Source organism: Notolepis coatsorum (assembly GCF_963971535.1).
Source record: "Notolepis coatsorum genome assembly, chromosome: 12".
Lineage (NCBI taxonomy): Eukaryota > Metazoa > Chordata > Actinopteri > Aulopiformes > Paralepididae > Notolepis > Notolepis coatsorum.
In genome coordinates, this window is record NC_140176.1 from 25534629 (window position 1) to 25555382 (window position 20754).

General features: G+C 44.5%; 1 protein-coding gene across 1 annotated transcript; it reads right to left on the reverse strand.

Annotated features, from left to right (window-relative positions):
- Positions 1 to 6040: 6040 nt before the first annotated feature.
- Positions 6041 to 10919, reverse strand: c1ql3a (complement component 1, q subcomponent-like 3a; the record flags this gene model as incomplete). Its single annotated transcript, XM_084326588.1, has 2 exons — positions 10236 to 10919; positions 6041 to 6220 (listed from the first exon to the last, which is right to left on the reverse strand). The coding sequence occupies exons 1-2, from the start codon at positions 10827 to 10829 to the stop codon at positions 6041 to 6043; spliced, it is 774 nt and encodes a 257-aa protein (XP_084182714.1). The 5' UTR covers positions 10830 to 10919.
- Between the last annotated feature and the right edge of the window lie 9835 nt (positions 10920 to 20754).

Sequence of the window (20754 nt, forward strand, 5' to 3'; positions counted from 1 at the left end):
ACATATTTTTTTCTTCTTTAAACTATGTTTTTAAGTTACATGATACTGTACATTTATATATATATATATTTGTATATCACCATTCGCTACTTCTGCATAGTGCTGTCATTCACATCACACGTCACACTGTCTATTTGAGCAGGCCATACACGACCACGGTGGGAACAACCGACAAACAGTCAGGGGTTTCTTTTTTCGTTTTTTTTTCTTCTGTTTAAAATTTTCTTAGAAAAGATAGTGAAGCGTTCAGAGAGAGAGCTGTGTTATCATGTTGTGTTTTGAAAGTGTTTTAAATGGCCATCTCTCCGCAGGGGGCAACTCGTCCCTCGTCGGTTGGGAGCGAGAGGGTCGTACGCCCCCCCCCCCCCCCCCAAAGCATGCAACCCGCCGCCATCTTCTTTTTTCTTTTTTTTTTAAATCTTTTTCCCCCTCCTCTTTTTCCGATTTTTCTCCCATCCCACTGTTAGTCGTTATGCCAATTCCCAACTCCCTTCCTGGTTGTTGCGCACCCCCCCTACTGTTGGTCCGAGAGGCCGGAGACTATTACATGCTTTCTCCGACACATGTGCAGCCAGCCGGCAGCCAGCCTGGCAGCGCAGATTCTCACTGGGAGAGTGTAATGTGTGGAAGGTCACACTACCTCCCTCCAGATCCTTTCTTCGCTGAGCAGGCGCCCAGACCGAACTGTAGGAGTATTTTTCTGTTTACAACGCCCAGGACCCACCCATCAGCTTTCCCACCCTCTAATACTGCCAATTGTATTAGTACGGACGACCAGCCAAACTGAAAACAATGTGGAGAGCTGGATTCGAACACGCGAACCCAGCGTCTCCAGCATTGGTGGTGAGTGCCTTGCCCACTGCACCACCTAGCCGCCCCCGACGCCATCTTCTAACAACGATTGTACACGATGCCAAAATTCGGACACTTCGAAACATCAACATCGTTCATGAAAACGAGACCGTCCCGTATAGCGGTTATTTGTGTGAGGGATTCAAAGGAGAAGGATGGAATGTAAACAATCAGGGAAATGATGTATGTGTTTGTGCTACAAACTGTTGACGGTAATATGCACCTGGACTTACTGGTTTATATGGTTGGGTAACACTTTCTATGACTCCCATGTCTATAATGCATTATAAACATACTTATAGTGTGTTATGGTCTGCGTATAACACTGTATCATTATAGTTAGAAGCACTCATACATATTCATAATGCTTTATAACAATAACTATAGCACATTATAATGCATTTTATAATGACTTATAAGGTCAAGTATCATAATACTTCATAATTGCTGGCCACTCATTGACATTTTATTTTGCAAGGATCATAGTGTATTATAATTCTCGTAGTTGTAATACATTATAATCATTTTATACTGATGTGATAATAAGTCACGATAAGTAGTTATTGGGTGCTTTAAGTAAAGTAATGAAATTCCTGAGGTGTAGGCAGATATCATACATTACAAGCTGGTTATAAGTCACTATAAATTATAATTTGCTTTAAAGTGAAAAGACTATAATTAAATCTATGCAAGAACAATACCGAAAACATACTATTAATTAACGGTCATAACAAACAATAAATTGGGTACTGCTAACGTACTCCAATTCAACATAGCTGAATGATGGACATTTACATATGTCACCAAAAAAACCTCAAGACTCAAATTATAGATAATACCTGAAACTGTTTCTACTTTACCTGTAGCTGTATATTTAACTTGTATATGAATATTTGATAAATTGCTGACAAAAGTGAGTCCTTAAAAAAACCTTCAACCTCAAACAAATACAACTATGATAATTATAATACACTAGGATCATTGCAAAAGAAAATCCATGAGTGACTAGCAATTATGAAGTATTATGATATTTGACCATATAAGTCATTGTAAAATACTTTATAATGTGTCATGATTATTGTTATGAATCACTATGAATATTTACGAGTGATCATAACTATAATTATACAGTGTTATAAGCAGATTATAACGCATTATAAGTATGTTTATAATGCATTATAGACATGGGCATCGTAGAAAGTGTTACCCAATTATATAATCGTGTGTTTCGGATGATTTCGTCAGAAACCGAGTTTAGATGTCAAGGTTTTAGGTTTAGTTTTGACCATGATGACCACAACCCCCCCCCCCCCCCCCGCCATCTTCTTCCACACTGTTCTGAGAGACAACATAACGTCGCTGTTAAAGGGAAAGGCCACCAATTTTAAGAATTCACATAATGTTATTCCTTTTCCCCGGGATGGTTCAGTCAAAATTAGGGAGCATGTACCCCTCTCTCCGAAAACTAGAGATCAGAGCGAGATTGAATACATGCAGGCGAGGGTTCTCTCTCTCTCTGATTCATAGCTTTCTAGGAGAGAGTGGCATGTTCACACATATTGTCCCACCTGGCCTGGGGCACAGGAATGACATATGTGAATTCGTATAACAGGCGACAGTCCTCTCTAAGCGAAAACTCCATAACTCTTACGTCGTACACTCTATTCGCATAATCGGTTTCATAATCCTGGAACTCGTAAAACATGTTCAAAGCTCATTCTGTCAGAATTCACGGGTGTCAATGTTATTCTTATAGTCCAGGACAGTCGAGTCAATACACGTGATATCAATACAATCAACACATGTGATATCAATATAATCAATACATGTGATATCTTGTGTGATATACAGAGGTTCTATATCTTGGTCACATCACAGGTTAAGCACTTAGATTTCTGACTTCTGGAGAGTTGTTTATGATCACAAATAACTCCTTGAACCATAGGAATGATTCCCCTTTGGCAATATACAGTACTAGCTCACCCATTTCTCTCTCCACAATATTTGATCGTCCCTTGAATCCCCGCCCCCCAAGGGGTTCTAAAATCATTGGCAATACATCCTCTGTTTCCTAAACTTTATGTACTTGTTGTTGTGTCTTGCTTCTTCTCACAGGGGAACCACGACAAAGTTTTTTTTTTTACACGATACACATTACAAGGGCTTTTTGACTGTGGTTTTCTTTAATCATTGATCAACTGTCTTTCGGTTTCTAGATTTAACTTTTGATTATTTCTACCGATAACGTTGTTGATAATCACCACACACCAAATCGCCTCATGTTACAAAATGCTAATAAACCATCTGTGTGTTTGTTACAGGGACAAACACTCCACGGGCTGCTCTGAGGGATAGATGTGACCTATCTCGAACCTGCCCTCTTTTCTCTGATCCTCCAATCACAACTGTTGCTTCCTTCGGACAAAGTTTGTCTGACAACAATTCGGTTGTTAAGCATATATTCATGTCCGAGGCCAAACTCTCCGCTTCACACAGCGGGAGATACTAGGAGCACATACCCCAAAAAAAATGTTATGACTCAGATCTATTAAAACAACAAGGGACACAGCAGTGAGGCATGTTGAAAAGATGAGAGCCTCAGCCAACAGGGGAAGCTTGGACCCGGAAACTGTTTATCGTAAAGGTCGATACGTCACAACTTAACAACCGGATTGCTTGATCCCCCTCCTCTCCCCCACACACACACACAAAGAGCTTTGTTTGTTGCGCTTTGCTTGTTCGCATATTTGTAGATTCATGATAGAAGCGAGGTGGGGGGGGGGGTGAAAAGGTTGAAGACTTGTCTACTTTTTTTAGCGACGTCTTGCGACAACAAAACACTAGGAGGTTTTCACTCCACTGCTCTGTTCTGCTCTGTTCTGCTCTGTTCTGCTCTGTTCTGCTCTGTTCTGCTCTGTTCTGCTCTGTTCTGCTCTGTTCTGCTCTGTGCTGCGTTGTTCTGCTCTGTTCTGCTCTGTTCTGCTCTGTGCTGCTTTGTTCTGCTCTGTTCTGCTCTGTGCTGCTTTGTTCTGCTCTGTGCTGCTCTGTTCTGCTCTGTGCTGCTCTGTTCTTCTCTGTTCTGCTCTGTGCTGCTCTGTTCTGCTCTGTTCTGCTCTGTGCTGCTCTGTTCTGCTCTGTTCTGCTCTGTGCTTCTCTCCACTGCTCTGTGCTGCTCCTTGCTCTTTTCAATTGGCAGTGAATGAAAACAGGTCACTTTCTTTGTCTTTTCTTGTCAAATGTTGGACCCTATGTGTTAAAGGATCAATAGGCGGCCGCAGATTTTTGGCAATATTTTATATTTCTTATTATATCTTGACAGTAATCAATAGTACTCAAAGAGAATTACAGGAGTAGCAGGAGCTAAAACAAGGACATGGAACGAGCAAACTGTCTATCAAACCCTCTAGTGACACGCACGCTTGTTATGCACATAACTAGCTACCTAGCGGGGCGTGGCTTTGGAGGCATCCTGATGTGTTCTAATTGGGAAGGGCGTTGTCGAATTCGGTTTAACGATTTGAAAATATTTCTAAGTTCTGCCCAAAATCAATGGCGGTGAAATTTAGGTCTCTTATTTTTCCTAGCCAGACACGGTTCACATTATACCTTCAGCTTCCCTAAAATGTTAGCGTTTTAAGTAGGCTACTAGCGGCTACACATGTGTCAGGTGATGGGAAAACAAGCAACATAAATTGGCATTTTGAAATTGACCGATCTTTTCTTGATCCTCCGATCACAAAACAAAGATTGTCATTCCTCATTCCTCCAATCAGATTCAGAGAGTGGCCAACAGGTCAGCTCATTCCTCCAATCAGATTCAGGGATGGCAAACACGTCAACTTGTGTCCCAATTGGTATAGACCTGGGGAGTGATGTTCCACCTGTGATTTTCCCCCATTGTAACCGCCTATTGAACATCAAAACTATAAGTATTACAGCCAAGCCGTATTGTGTAGGTTCATAATCTGTCATGATTGGCTAATGCCTGGCCAATCTTCTACCAATCACAAGAGCACAAATACTCTGACATGGCATCGCTTGACATTCTCATTGGTTATCGCGGCACTCGCCACCATCTATGTTTTCATTTTACGTTTTCAATAAAACATTAAAAACATAAAAGCTATGGTGTTTAAAAACAAACAAGTCAGGTAATCGTGAGTATATAGTTCCAAGAGTGTATTATGTCTGTTGTTTCGACTATTTTGTTTTCCTAATGTTGTCCTCTCAGAGTGGTAGTGTTTGCTCGAGACGGTCGTCAAATGCAATTAACCCTTTCCTGGAAAGATATAGTTTTGCATTAGGTACACAGTCTTGTACCCATGTTTTTCTCAAATGTTAAATAGCAGATCTCATTTAGTTATGTTAAATTCTGCTCCCGTCAAAGGTCAGACTAATTGAATTAGTGGAACCATATAAACCCTCTCCATTGAGTAGAGGCAAAAATGTGTCCGGAACCAGGCAGGTCAACTATCACGTGGCTCCCCAGGTCTATGGGGGTTTTCCATGTCTCCATTGCTCCATCCCCACCCCAAATATGGACATATCAGAGCAAGAGCTACACAGAACAGAGCAGAATGAAGGGTGGAGGCTATACATTGGTCATATCCAGTGTGTAGCATGTTACCACAATATAGGGGATAGGGAAGATCCTAAATGTGTATAATTGTATGTATTATTATTATCATAGAATTCCGGTATTTACTCGAAGCTCCCATCCAGAGCTTTATATTATGGACACTGACTGAACAAGAATGCATGGTTGGAGTTGCAGGAGCTTGGGGGGGGGGGGGGGGGGTAGAAGAAGAAAAGCATTCTGGGTCTTGTAGTTCCTTGATTAGTTCAGGGGGTGCTTCAGATGGAAAGCTGTGGTGCAGGTACGGCAAGGGATAGGGGACAGGGGTCAGGATTTGGGTGGGGTACATTAGAATAGGGGTCACGGTAGTGACCCAGAGGAAGGTCACGAAGGTGCTAATCACGTGATGCGTGATGAATCCAGAGAAAAATGTAAACGACAGGACGATGGATAGGGTTAGCGTCGGCTGTTTAAAACACACCATTTACATGTTTGAAGATCCACGATGGGAGGGTGCTTAGAGAAGGTGGAAGGTTGTATGGGCTGCGGGGGGGGGGGCCTTCATTGAGAGCACGGGTTCCCTATAGGTCCAGTACAGCGACTCCCGGCAGGCTAATCGGCGTAGATGATGAATCCGGAGAAGGTGCTGTACTTGTTGTTGTTGCCACCGTGCGCCTTTCCGCCGTCTAGTTTGATGTAGACCTCGTCCCCTGGCTCCAGGTGCAACACGGCGCTGTTACTGGCGTAGTCGTAGTTCTGATCGGCGTCTTGGGCGATGGCACTCGCACGGACCTGCAGACACACACACACACACACACACACACACACACACACACACACACACACACACACACACACACACACACACACAATCACACACACACACGCACACACACACACACACCACACACACACACACACACACACACACACACACACACACACACACATTGGTATTGGTATAGTCATGATTCTGGTCAGAGCTCTTTTTTTTTTCATTCATTCAACCTTTATTGAATACTGTACAATACTGTACATACTTTATCTTAGCATATTTACTCCGTAGCTTCGTCATATATACTCTATACATATTAACATATTAACATGTATATTGCGATGCAGTTTACTGTTTACTTTGCACTCTGGTTAGATGCCAATTTAGTTTTGTCGTACTCTGTACTTGTGCTGTGCAATAAGCACAACAAGGGACTAAACACATTTCGCAATTATGCCACAACAATGTGGAACGCCCTACCCACAGCCGTAAAATAATGTGAATCCCTACCCTCCTTCAAAACCGCTCTCAAAGAGCACCTACGGGTGGCTGCATTTCGAAACTGGCCACGGTAAATGTCCAAACCCCCCCCCACCCACCCAACCCCCTCCAATGTACAGTTTCTTCCCCCTTGAATGTATATATTTTCTTTATGATCTCTTTCTCTTAAACAGTACTGTATATTTGTATATATTGTATGTCATAAATGTCTGGATGTAACAGAACTGTATGTCGTGTATGTCATAAATGTCATGATGAATTGAAAATGGGGGACCCTGATGTAAACAAGACAAAAGTATTTTTGTGGTCTGCATCCCCTTAACAATTGTTTGTATTGAGCCATAATGTATACCCATTCTGCAATCTGTTCATAAAGTTTTCAATCAATTCAATCAATCAATCAATAAGGTCCAAAGGTCTAATAATGAGGTGATATAAGGTGGAAGATCTCCAACCATAGCTTTATGTAAGAAACAGATGTCAAAGCATACGTCTTTCTCTCTGGTCTGGCAGTGGCACTCTCATGGACTACCAGCGGACCACATGCATAATGAATGTACACTCACAAACTAATACACACATAGCCCCCTCATGCACACACTCACACACACACACACACACACACACACACACACACACACACACACACACACACACACACACACACACACACACACACACACACACACACACACTCACACACACATAGCCTACACACTTGCATTACTTCCAAGTGCGTGCACCACATGCACACACACACACACACGCACGCACACACACACACACACACACTCTCTCTCTCTCTCTCTCTCTCTCTCTCTCTCTCTCTCTCTCTCTCTCTCTCTCTCTCTCTCTCTCTCTCTCTCTCTCTCTCTCACACACACACTATTCAGAACTATTAAAAACGAAATCCTATGCCTCTATATAGACAGAGAAATGTTTCACACATTTCACATTTAATCCTACTAAAACAGTACATTCCATAGAATAGAATTTGAACATACACTAGTGATAATATTTTTACTAAAAACATGTTAAGACCATGATGTGATAATATATATTTTTATTTCACAGATGGTGTGACAAACACATTAGTGTAAGATACGGAGATTTTCGTTCTTCCTTCCTTTTTTTCTTTCTTTCTTTCATTCTTTCATTCTTTCATTCTTTCTTTCTTTCTTTCTTTCTTTCTTTCTTTCTTTCTTTCTTTCTTTCTTTCTTTCTTTCTTTCTTTCTTTCTTTCTTTCTTTCTTTCTTTCTTTTTTCTTTGCTTTTTTAATGAAAAAACTCTGAAAAAAGCAAATTCCATGCAGTCAAATAAATTTACCAGAGGACTGACCCTTTACTACACTTTCTTTCTTTCTTTCTTTCTTTCTATCTTTCTTTCTTTCTTTCTTTTTTTCTTTCTTTCTTTCTTTCTTTTTTCTTTCTTTCTTTCTTTCTTTCTTTCTTTCTTTCTTTCTTTCTTTCTTTCTTTCTTTCTTTCTTTCTTTCTTTCTTTCTTTCTTTCTTTCTTTCTTTCTTTCTTTCTTTCTTTCGTTTCCATCCACGCGAGGAAGACATGCACATTACACCAGTGCATGAAAGCAGGACGGTCCTCTTCAGCACCATGGACAGTTCCCATGCAGTTCATTATTAGAGTTTAAAACGACTGTCTAAAAAGCCTTCGTTATGTTACTAACTACACCAAAGAATCAAACTCAAATCGGCTTAATTTTTTACCGAAATGGTACCAAAGATTTAGATATGCCTACTTATTATGTATGTATATATGAATGTATTTATTTATGTATTTATTATCGGAGACCATTAATGATATAATGAATGAATGAATGCAGTCTAATGAATCCACCGGTTGGCAGAAGTCACCTTGTTCTCATTAGGTCGGCACGTGCTATTATTAAAATAATAAATCAACTTTTATCTAGCAGGTAAATCAGGGGTCTGATTGAATCTGTTTATTCAAATCAGTCTCTTCCCGGGGCCATATAACACGATTACCTTTATCAGCTCGTCTGGGCTACTGAGTTTTAAGAATCACATTTAGATGGATCCCCGTTCGAGTTAGCAGCAGCCTCGAGCAGTTGGGAAAAAATAGACACACTATTTCTTTCTTTTAAATAAATATTTTTAATACGCAAGTGTTTTAAAGGGTGAATTGTGTGGGACCTATGCCATAAATGTCACTATGAATTGAAAATGGGGGACCCTTGATGTAAACAAGACAAAAGTCTTTCTCTGGTCTTCATCCCCTTAACAATTGCATGTATTGAGCCGTACTGTATTGTACCCATTCTGCAATCTGTTAAATAAAGTGTTCATTCATTCATTCATTCATTCATTAATTCATTCATTCATTCATTCATTCATTCATTCATTCATTCATTCATTCATTCATTCATTCATTCATTCATTCATTCATTCATCTCACGCTCCTTCTCTTTCTATTTTGTTATTAAAACACCATTTTACTTCCAACAAAGCCTCTTCTCGTCTCAGTTTTTTCCTCCTTCTTCTGTTAATCGATATTCCTGTGGTGATTGTGTGTCTATACGGATGAAGCAGCAGCCTGCAGCAGCATGCCAGTCTGTGGCTGAGGCGCTGAGCGGAGCGGTGTTATAAAGCTCTGACGGACAGGCAGGGGACGCGCTCGGCGGAGCGGCTCCTCGTGGAGACTAAACAGCGCCTCGGTGACACCGGGTTCTTCCCGGGCCCCCGGGGGAATAGGGATTAGATCCGGTCCCTGACAGCCCCTCTCTCTGTTGTGTTGCCTATGATGAGAGAGGCTGCCCGGAAATCCTTATGGTTAAAACATGGCATGGGGCAGAGAAAATAAATGGAATTCATGTTTGAGTGTATGTGTGAAGAGGCCTTTATAGTCCTTAAAAATATAGAGCAGTGTTCACTAATAATAATTATTATTATTATTATAATAATAATACCAATAACACATTTAATTTGTTTGGACACATTTATGGACGACAACTTAATTCAATAAATCGGTCTGTCAGTCTTCCCTCGACTGAAGGAGGGTTGGTGATATGTAGCGGTAATTGCCCCCACAGACTTCCCTGTTCGTCAATTAAACAAACTCCGGGGCAACTGTGGCCTAATCAGACATCCGCCCCATCAGCCGCGCGCACTGGCACGTGGTAGTCAAATTCCTCTAGTCTGAGTGATGGTGGTAGTGGGGGGGCCGGGGGGGGGGTCACTTCCGTTTATCACGGGAGTGACGGGAGTGACCAACTTGCTGTTGGGACTCGGGACGCGCTGCGGCGCTGCCTGCCAGCGCGCTCCATGTCTCGTGCGTAAAATGCGCGCGTGGATAAACAAACTATCCACCAGAAAATAGAATGAACGACACCCTCACTTTATACCATTGTTTAAAACGTAAAGCATTTATCTAAAGACAAATATATCGTTGGTGTTTTTTCCGGTATAGTCTACTCTTATCACATTCACAATTGACTGATTTATATTCACAACAATGATGACTTTATCATGAGGAACAGTTGTGTTTGTCCTCCTCACCTGGTTGTTTTTGCACAGGTCAGCCCACATGCTGGTGCCGTCCCCGCCGCGCATCAGGACGTGGTAGGTGAAGAAGTAAATCCCGGGGATGGAGCAGGTGAACTTGCCCGTCGTGGGGTCGTAGTGGTTCCCCAGGTTAGTCACCACGTCGTCGAACTTCAGCACCTCGTACCCCTCGTGCTGCTTCTTAAGGCCCGCGTAAAAGGCGATTTTGGGCACGGTGCTGTAGGTCGCGGCGCTAATGGCCCCCGCCGCGGCATTGGGTCCAGCTAGGCCCGGTAACCCAGGCCGGCCCGGTTCTCCTTTGTCTCCGGGGGGTCCTAACGGACCGGGCGGACCCGGCTCGCCCGGAGGACCCCTGGGTCCGGCTTTTCCCGGACGGCCCGGTTCCCCTTTCGGACCTTGGATAAACGTCGGTAAAGACTGCACCAGGCTGTTGTCTCGGACCGCGGTGTCCGCCGTGGCGGTGCTGGTCGGTGACTTGGTACCGTAGGGGTCGCACACCATCCGGCAGGTGCCGAGCATCTCGTAGTGCGCCGAGGTGCCCGCGGAGTTGACCAGCACCGGGATGAGGATGACGAGGACCAGCACCATGACGACCCCCAGGACCCCGGCTGCGATCAGCCGCTTCCTGCCGACCAGTCTCGTCAGCGCAGGACGATCCTCTTGTCTGCTTTTGGGTGAAATCTTGGTGGTTGACGAGGTTCCTTTTAGAGGTAAAAAAAATGTAGCAGAGCTACAAAGCCGACTTTGCTTTGTCGGTAATGTCAATTAACTTTTTTTTTCAGGGCCAAGCCCCCTTTTACGCGTCCCGTTTCCCCCCTCAGTGCCAAACTCTCTCTCTCCAAGCTTTGTGCTGATGTTTGCTTATTCAAGTCTCACTTCTTCGACTCTGAAAGTTCAGCCTTTTTCCAGGCTGTTCGCGCTTTAGTTGTCAGTGATTTCCAAAAGCACTGGATTCAGCATCTCTGCGCGGCGGTGGCTGGACTTCAAATCTGCAGCTACGTGTGTGTGGACAGACAGACAAGACTCACACACACGCACACGCGCGCGCGCACACACACACACACGCACACACACACGCGCGCGCACGCACACACGCACACCACACACACACACACACTCTCAGAGCGAACGCACCGCACAGAGCGCGTATAGGTCGAGAGAGAGCAGTCCTCCGAAAGGGTCCGAAACCAAACAGTTTGTACAACACCTGCTATTGTCCTCCTCCTCCGCGGGTATAGGGTCCCGACTCCCGACGAGTTTGCCTCGGAGCGGCTTATTATACGAGACACTCTGCCTCGCTTGGAGCGCTGAAAGAGGCTGCGAGAGAGAGTGTGGAGACAAAGCTCGCACTGCGAGGATAGAGAGACGCGCTTAACGACACAAAGGGACGGATGAGAGGGAGGGCGAGAGAGCGCACCGTCTTATAGAAGATGGAGATGTGGAAGTGACACCACCCATTCCCGCTCTCATGGATATATTGCTCAAATTGCCCCGAAACATTAAAGGCCAATACAGAATTCAAGATTCGGAACCTAATAATGAACGATAGTGCCAACCAATGCCCATAAAGTTGTAAGGTTACCACCATACAAATAAATTATTTACAGAGGCAATTAATAGGCCAAATAAAATATAGCAACAGCCAGGGTAGATTCCATATCATTTATCAGACAACCAACGATAGTTCAAGTTCATTAGATATCTAACATTAGACACATATTGATATCTTTACGTGGCTTATAAAGAAACAACCCCACTTGTCTTCCGGACCGAGGGGCGGACGTCGCGGGAATAAGTCAATTGTGTATCGACGGCATTAAAATCAAACTAACGGCCATGGGTTCATTAGGCCCCCAAATGTACAGTTATTGAGAGAACTGCGTTGATGCATCGCCCGAGACCCTGAAAATGAGCTGTGAAGGTAACGGAGCGATCAGTGCAATGGCACTTCAGTCAATATCCGTGAATGATGAATTGCTGTAAAGGCCTTGTTGGAAGTGCAAATAGGCTACAAGTTGAAACCGTCAGTAGTGACACACACAATGAAGGAATAAACTGCTCATGGTGGCATATTATGAATTGTAACTTAAAAAAAACAAAAAATAGGATCAGTGCGTAAAAGGCTCCATTCCTTTTGGAGTCAACGGCTTACAGGGCATTTACACCCGAGGCTTTGACCACAACATAGGCTATTATGCACAAGATGCATGCACACACTATCACACAAATTCGTGCACAGACACAATCTCTCTCTCTCTCTCTCTCTCTCTCTCTCTCTCTCTCTCTCTCTCTCTCTCTCTCTCTCTCTCTGCACACACTCACACACACACACGCACGCACTCACGCACGCACACACACACACACACACACACACACACACACACACACAAATACACACACTTACTTACTTACTTACGCCTATCGCTCCTTTTGGGGGAGCATAGGCCGTCGACAACAGTTCGCCAGGGTCCTCTGTCCTGTGCTTTGCTTTCCAGCTGTTTCCATGTCAGTCCACTCTGTGTGATGTCTGTCTCCAAGTCCCTGCGCCAGGTGTTCTTGGGCCAGCCTATATCTTCCTTTACATACATACACACACACACACACACACACACACACACACACACACACACACACACACACACACACACACACACACACACACACACACACACACACACACACACACACACACACACACACACACACACACACACACACACACACACACACACACACACACACACACACACACACACACACACACACACACACACACACACACACACACACACACACACACACACACACACACACACACACACACAATCTCTTGGAGGGGAAAGTAGGAAAACCACTACAGCCCACTGGAGTTAGATGTACCACATGAAGGGTAGGCTACAGGCCTATACCACCCGCTGACACCCGAGGCTGGTACCATGTCCCGGGTGGTACCAGGGGCCCCCGCTCATCCCGACACCGGCCCACATGTCCACGCCCCCATTAAGGTGGCACAGAGCATGCAGGCCCCCATGTCCGAGCCCTCATTAACTCAATCAGTGCCAGACCCGAGTATAGTTGGGTTATCTCGCCGACCGTTCAGCGCCAGACCCGAGTATAGTCGGGTTTTCATCGTTATTTATTTTATTCGATATTTCCATTCATTACAGGCACACGGACTCGGGGTTAACATGGGGAATCATCCTGAGAATGCCAAAGTGCAATACCGACCGCATCCACCCAGGTGGCAGTATCGAGCACCCTTTGAAACATTATATCTTGGCCTGTGCGTCGATCAAATGTCTCCGGGCACACTTTTCTTTGTCAGGCGAGTCGAGCGGGTATCCAGGATCCCATTGAGAAGCGTCAAATGCCTCCGATACATCTGTTATGGTGGATTATGTTGGCGACACGATGGACACCGGTACTTGGACTCGCGATCAGACAATTGGAATATTCTTTTTGGGGTACCTCCTAGTGAAGGTAAGGATTAAATTATATCAATCCTGCTTTGATCCAACCATGATTTCACCTCGATCGCAACATGTGTGTAACGTTACTCCACAACGTATGCCGTTGGTGACGATCAAAGCATCAAAGAACTACCCCCCCCCCCCCTTTCATGCATTCATGATGAAACATAATACCTATTATATATATTTGATTTGGAAATAGTAGCGTGTCCAGGCGAGAAACAGCAACGATTTTAGTGAAATTCACGTTTTGCAGCATATCGTCGTTTTCTGGGATTAGACAGGATTACTCTAAAACTATACTCATATTCACCACGGTATAACACGCGAACATATTGACGAATTTTTTTATTATTTTTCACATATTGAACGATAGATAGGTGATGTCAAATGGGCCATAGTATTGTATGCATAGCTATAATATAGAATATATATATAGCCCTGCAAACACAGCCACTTATTCCTATCTTTTAGAGTGTTGGCGTGGTAGGAACAAAGATGCTCTAGGCTTCCGGCGCTGATTGAGTTAAGGTGGCACAGAGCAGGCTCCCATGTCCGCGCCCTCATTAAGGTGGCACAGAGCAGGCCCCCATGTCCGCGCCCTCATTAAGGTGGCACAGAGCGGGCCCCCATGTCCGCGCCCTCATTAAGGTGGCACAGAGCAGGCCCCCATGTCCGCGCCCTCATTAAGGTGACACAGAGCGGGCTCCCATGTCCGCGCCCTCATTAAGGTGGCACAGAGCGGGCTCCCATGTCCGTGCCCTCATTAAGGTGGCACAGAACTGGCCCCTATGTCTGCGCCCTCATTAAGGTGGCACAGAACGGGCCCCTATGTCCGCGCCCTCATTAAGGTGGCACAGAGCGGGCCCCCATGTCCGCGCCCTCATTAAGGTGGCACTGAGCGGGCCCCCATGTCAGCGCCCTCATTAAGGTGGCACAGAGCGGGCCCCCATGTCAGCGCCCTCATTAAGGTGGCACAGAGCGGGCCCCCATAGACAATCAGGGCTGCCCTTACACACACTCCACCTATAAATCACCCTGTGAAAATCAATGGGCCCCGGTTAGCAGGGGACTCATTGTGTCCTTGGCAGAGGCGTGAGATGAATCGAGAAGAAGCTAAAGGAACGGTACGGGAACAACGACCTGCTTAAAGGAGGAGGAGGAGGAGGAGGAGGAGGAGGAGGAGGAGGAGGAGGAGGAGGAGGAGGAGGAAGAGGAGGAGGGGGAAGGGGGGGGAGGGCGTTTTGGAAAAACAAACAAACAAATAAAAAAACACAGTATCCCTAAATTCGATGAGATCAAATGCGAGATCAAGCGGCCACTTTGAAGGAAATAGACGGCACAACCCAGATTTTTTCAATCACAGTGAATAGGGGTGGTATAGTGTGGGTGTGGGTGTGGTATAGTGTGGGTGTGGGCGTGGCTGTGGGTGGGTTAGGAGGCGGTTGATAACAGTTTGAAAAAAGGTCACAGATTCATCCTTTTTGTTTCTCTTGGCTGTCCTGTGCTCTTGCCTCTTCTTCCGCATAATGATGCATTTCCATGACCGGCTTCATTTTTCAGTGTAAGGCTCGGCCTTTCTAATGGAGGCTGACAAAACAATTGAACTGCGATAGAGGATGGGTCAGGTTGCCATTATTCCCTGCCCCTTGCTGAGATGGATGGGGAGTTTAAGCTATATGGCTAAGATAATGAATGACCAATTCTCTCAGGAAACTTGAAACTCTCAGACCGTGCCTTGTGCATTCACACAAGTTTGCAGATTGCTTGTCTTTCCTTACCTTAGCTAAATTACAGATTTAATAGGCAGGGGCCACACTGGGACAATTTAATCAGAAATACTTTATTTTTGAATTACATACAAAAGGTATATATACTTGTCTCTCTCTCTGGAGAAGACGATAAGCTAATTTCCCAAAATGTTGGCGTGTTCCTTTAAAGAAGCGCATCACACCCCACAGTGCACCCAAAGCAAACACAATTGGCTCCAACAGTTAAATGGAGGTGAATTGGAGAGTGTATGTCATCATTTTTAAACCAAACTATCATTGGATCCAGCAGGTCCAGCACAGGTCTACCACAAATTAAGTATTATAACAGTCGTCTGACTTCAAAATAATGACCTGAACACTCCAATTTTCCCCCAATCTGCTGTCATAGCTTTGTGTTCGCTGTGGTCGAGTATGTTTTAAGGGGCTTTTTGTACAGACTGAAGAGTGGCCCCATTACTTCACATTGGTTCTGTTGCTAACAGCATGGATCGTGCTGACAGAGGACACCTAGACATTGATGACATCACCAAATAAATAGGGGTGTCTTACTCATTATCCTTTACCTGCTCGCTTATCACCCTAAAATCTACTGTCTTACTCAGGAGAAGATTTAAACAAAATTTGCTTCACGACTTATAGCCATACTTTTGGTTACAACCCCCATTTTCATAATTGCGATTGATACATAAATTATGGTGAATTACCATAATTAATTATAAAAGATAACAATACTAGTAACGAGCAAGAGGGCAACTTTTGGCACAGATTTCCCCCCAAATTAGCAATGGTTTATCAATCTCACAATATACCATCATTCATCAATCTGAACTAGGAATGTTAAGGCAAGGTCAAGTGAATAATTGTCTCATTGATTACAACTTCCAGCTGTGTCAATTTGTCTTTCTGCATATTCCTCACTGACACACACACACACACACACACACACACACACACACACACACACACACACACACACACACACACACACACGCACGCACGCATGCACGCACGCACGAACACACACACACACACACATTTACCCCCCATATGCATTTCCTCAGAGAGAAGAGAAAAGGAGATGAGAAGAGAGGAGAAAGAGAAGAGATGGGAGGAGGGGGAGAGAAGAGGAAAAAAGAAGGAGGAAAGGATAACAGAGCAGAAGAGAGAAGAGAAGAGAAGAGAAGAGAAGAGAAGAGAAGAGAAGAGAAGAGAAGAGAAGAGAAGAGAAGAGAAGAGAAGAGAAGAGAAGAGAAGAGAAGAGAAGAGAAGAGAAGAAGAGGATAGGTGGCATGGTGTGTGTGTGTGTGTAGACATCAGGAGTCCTATATTGCCAGACAGATGTGCCCGCTGTGCCTGTGAGCGCAGTGTGTGAACGGGCAGGACGGGCCGCCCCATGGCACCTCACACACACACACACACACACACACACACACACACACACACACACACACACACACACACACACACACACACACACACACACACACACACACACACACACACACACACACACACACAGCGTCAGTATACAGTACCTGTGGTTTGTACAAATATACTTTTCCTGCTAACCTCTCTCTCCTATACACACATGGAGCACACAGAGACAGACGAGCACACACACACACACACACACACACACACACACACACACACACACACACACACACACACACACTCATGCCCTGCAGGTTCCTGTGAGCCCCGCACCTTGTCATGAAAGTCCTGGTCTGGTCGGAGAAGGAGAGACAGTGCTGAAAGCTTGACAGAGTGGGGACACCTACAGCTGTGTGGTTCACTGTAAGGTTATTTCTGTTACTGTTGAGATAGTGGAGACAGTGTGAGAGAGAGAGAGAGAGAGAGAGAGAGAGAGAGAGAGAGAGAGAGAGAGAGAGAGAGAGAGCGAGAGCGAGAGAGAGAGAGAGAGAGAGAGAGAGAATGCCCGTGAAGGGTGAAGTTCTGTCCCCCCCCCCCCCCCCCACACACACACACACATACTCCACAGTCCAGTCTCCCTGTCACCCCCTACAGCAGGAATGGGAGTTAAAGGATTACCATTTAAAATGGGAATAGTGCCTTTTGACCATATCTTACAAATGGATTTTTACAAATGTAACAGGTAAAAAAAAAACACATTAGGTTTTATATATCAATTCACACCATCATCCTTTTTTAAAATATCTTCTTCAATATCATCAAGTTGAATAACATACATTTATATATATATTTCTTCTTTTATAAATAATGTGTTACATTATTTGGATCACATAGGAAGGCCCAGATTTGTTCGTATATGGCCCACAGCATGGGTCCCACTTCGGGCCGCCATGCTCTACTGCATACTATCTAACAAAACAGACATAAATATTAAATATAAAAGCAGCATTTGGTGATTTTACTAGAGGGGTCACTAGCGCAGGGTTAGCTATCTGCAGTGAGGGTAGTGGTTCTATCTGCGGTGAAGTTGTACAGCCCTGGCCTATTTTTTTTTTTATTTCATAACTCTATTCTATTCTATTGTGCTTCCATCTTAATTTAGTTCATATTCCTTTTTATTTCATTGTCTGTCCGTTAATGTCGCACCGAAAACGACCAAATCAAATTCCTTGTATGTGAAAACTACTTGGCAATAAAGACCTTTCTAAGTCTGATTGTGAAGGTAGTGGTTCTATCTGCCATGAAGGTAGTGGTTCCATCTGTGGTGAAGGTAGTGGTTCTATCTGCGGTGAAGGTAGTGGTTCTATCTGCGGTGAAGGTAGTTGTTCCATCTGTGGTGAAGGTAGTGGTTCTATCTGTGGTGAAGGTAGTTGTTCCATCTGTGGTGAAGGTAGTGGTTCTATCTGCGGTGAAGGTAGTGGTTCTATTTGCAGTGAAGGTAGTGGTTCTATTTGCGGTGAAGGTAGTTGTTCCATCTGTGGTGAAGGTAGTGGTTCTATTTGCAGTGAAGGTAGTGGTTCTATTTGCGGTGAAGGTAGTTGTTCCATCTGTGGTGAAGGTAGTGGTTCTATCTGTGGTGAAGGTAGTGGTTCTATTTGCAGTGAAGGTAGTGGTTCCATCTGTGGTGAAGGTAGTGGTTCTATCTGTGGTGAAGGTAGTGGTTCTATTTGCAGTGAAGGTAGTGGTTCTATCTGTGGTGAAGGTAGTGGTTCTATCTGCGGTGAAGGTAGTTGTTCCATCTGTGGTGAAGGTAGTGGTTCTATCTGCGGTGAAGGTAGTGGTTCTATCTGTGGTGAAGGTAGTGGTTCTATCTGCGGTGAAGGTAGTGGTTCCATCTGTGGTGAAGGTAGTGGTTCTATCTTCGGTGAAGGTAGTGGTTCTATCTGCGGTGAAGGTAGTGGTTCTATCTGTGGTGAAGGTAGTGGTTCTATCTGCGGTGAAGGTAGTGGTTCTATCTGCGGTGAAGGTAGTGGTTCTATCTGCGGTGAAGGTAGTGGTTCTATCTGCGGTGAAGGTAGTGGTTCTATCTGTGGTGAAGGTAGTGGTTCTATCTGTGGTGAAGGTAGTGGTTCTATCTGCGGTGAAGGTAGTGGTTCTATCTGTGGTGAAGGTAGTGGTTCTATCTGTGGTGAAGGTAGTGGTTCTATCTGCGGTGAAGGTAGTGGTTCTATCTGCGGTGAAGGTAGTGGTTCTATCTGTGGTGAAGGTAGTGGTTCTATCTGTGGTGAAGGTAGTGGTTCCATCTGCGGTGAAGGTAGTGGTTCTATCTGCGGTGAAGGTAGTGGTTCCATCTGCGGTGAAGGTAGTGGTTCCATCTGCGGTGAAGGTAGTGGTTCTATCTGTGGTGAAGGTAGTGGTTCTATCTGCGGTGAAGGTAGTGGTTCTATCTGCGGTGAAGGTAGTGGTTCTATCTGTGGTGAAGGTAGTTGTTCCATCTGCGGTGAAGGTAGTGGTTCTATCTGCGGTGAAGGTAGTGGTTCTATCTGTGGTGAAGGTAGTTGTTCCATCTGCGGTGAAGGTAGTGGTTCTATCTGCGGTGAAGGTAGTGGTTCTATCTGCGGTGAAGGTAGTGGTTCTATCTGCGGTGAAGGTAGTGGTTCTATCTGCGGTGAAGGTAGTGGTTCTATCTGCGGTGAAGGTAGTTGTTCTATCTGCGGTGAAGGTAGTGGTTCTATCTGTGGTGAAGGTAGTGGTTCTATCTGCGGTGAAGGTAGTGGTTCTATCTGCGGTGAAGGTAGTGGTTTTATCTGTGGTGAAGGTAGTGGTTCTATCTGCGGTGAAGGTAGTGGTTCTATCTGTGGTGAAGGTAGTGGTTCTATCTGTGGTGAAGGTAGTGGTTTTATCTGTGGTGAAGGTAGTGGTTCTATCTGTGGTGAAGGTAGTGGTTTGGCGCTTCACTCCATGTCAACAGTGTCTTGAACATGGCCTGTGGTGGGGTTTGAACCCGTGACCGAATGGTCTCTCTAATCACCTCTCCTCCCCGACGCCAGTCTGGGATGAAAAGTGACGGACGGAATCATGATTAAAATGTCAAATTGTCCCCTTAAGGGAGTGTGAGGTTAGACAGATCAGTGTCTTCATTACTGCCCCGCCTTGACAAACACTGTGTAGTAGCTTGACTGTTGCCAGGCAAAGTTGCAACACGGTCACATCAGAAAAGAGAACGTAAATAAAGTACTAATTGACCACAGGAAAAAAGGTACATAATGTACGTTATGAGTTATAGCTAAAGGTCTTGTATCATACAAGTTGTATGTAATATGTTTACATTTTGTATTGGCAAAAAGAGCCAAAACAAACACAGCGACCGGGAATCATTGTGGAAACAGTGTGGTTAATTTAAGGTAACAGTGTGGTTAAAGTAAGGGTTAATGTAAGGTAACAGTGTGATTAAGGCTAGGGTTAATGTAAGGTAACAGTGTGGTTAAAGTAAGGGTTAATGTAAGGTAACAGTGTGGTTAAGGTTAGGGTTAATGTAAGGTAACAGTGTGGTTAAAGTAAGGGTTAATGTAAGGTAACAGTGTGATTAAGGCTAGGGTTAATGTAAGGTAACAGTGTGGTTAAAGTAAGGGTTAATGTAAGGTAACAGTGTGATTAAGGCTAGGGTTAATGTAAGGTAACAGTGCGGTTAAGGCTAGGGTTAATGTAAGGTAACAGTGTGGTTAAGGCTAGGGTTAATGTAAGGTAACAGTGTGGTTAAGGCTAGGGTTAATGTAAGGTAACAGTGTGGTTAAGGCTAGGGTTTGGGTGAAGCTATTGTATGTAAATGTGTGTCTCGGTAGTCTTGAGGTAAATGAGAGGGTTCTAGGTTAGTTCCCCAGCAGGGCACCTAAAACA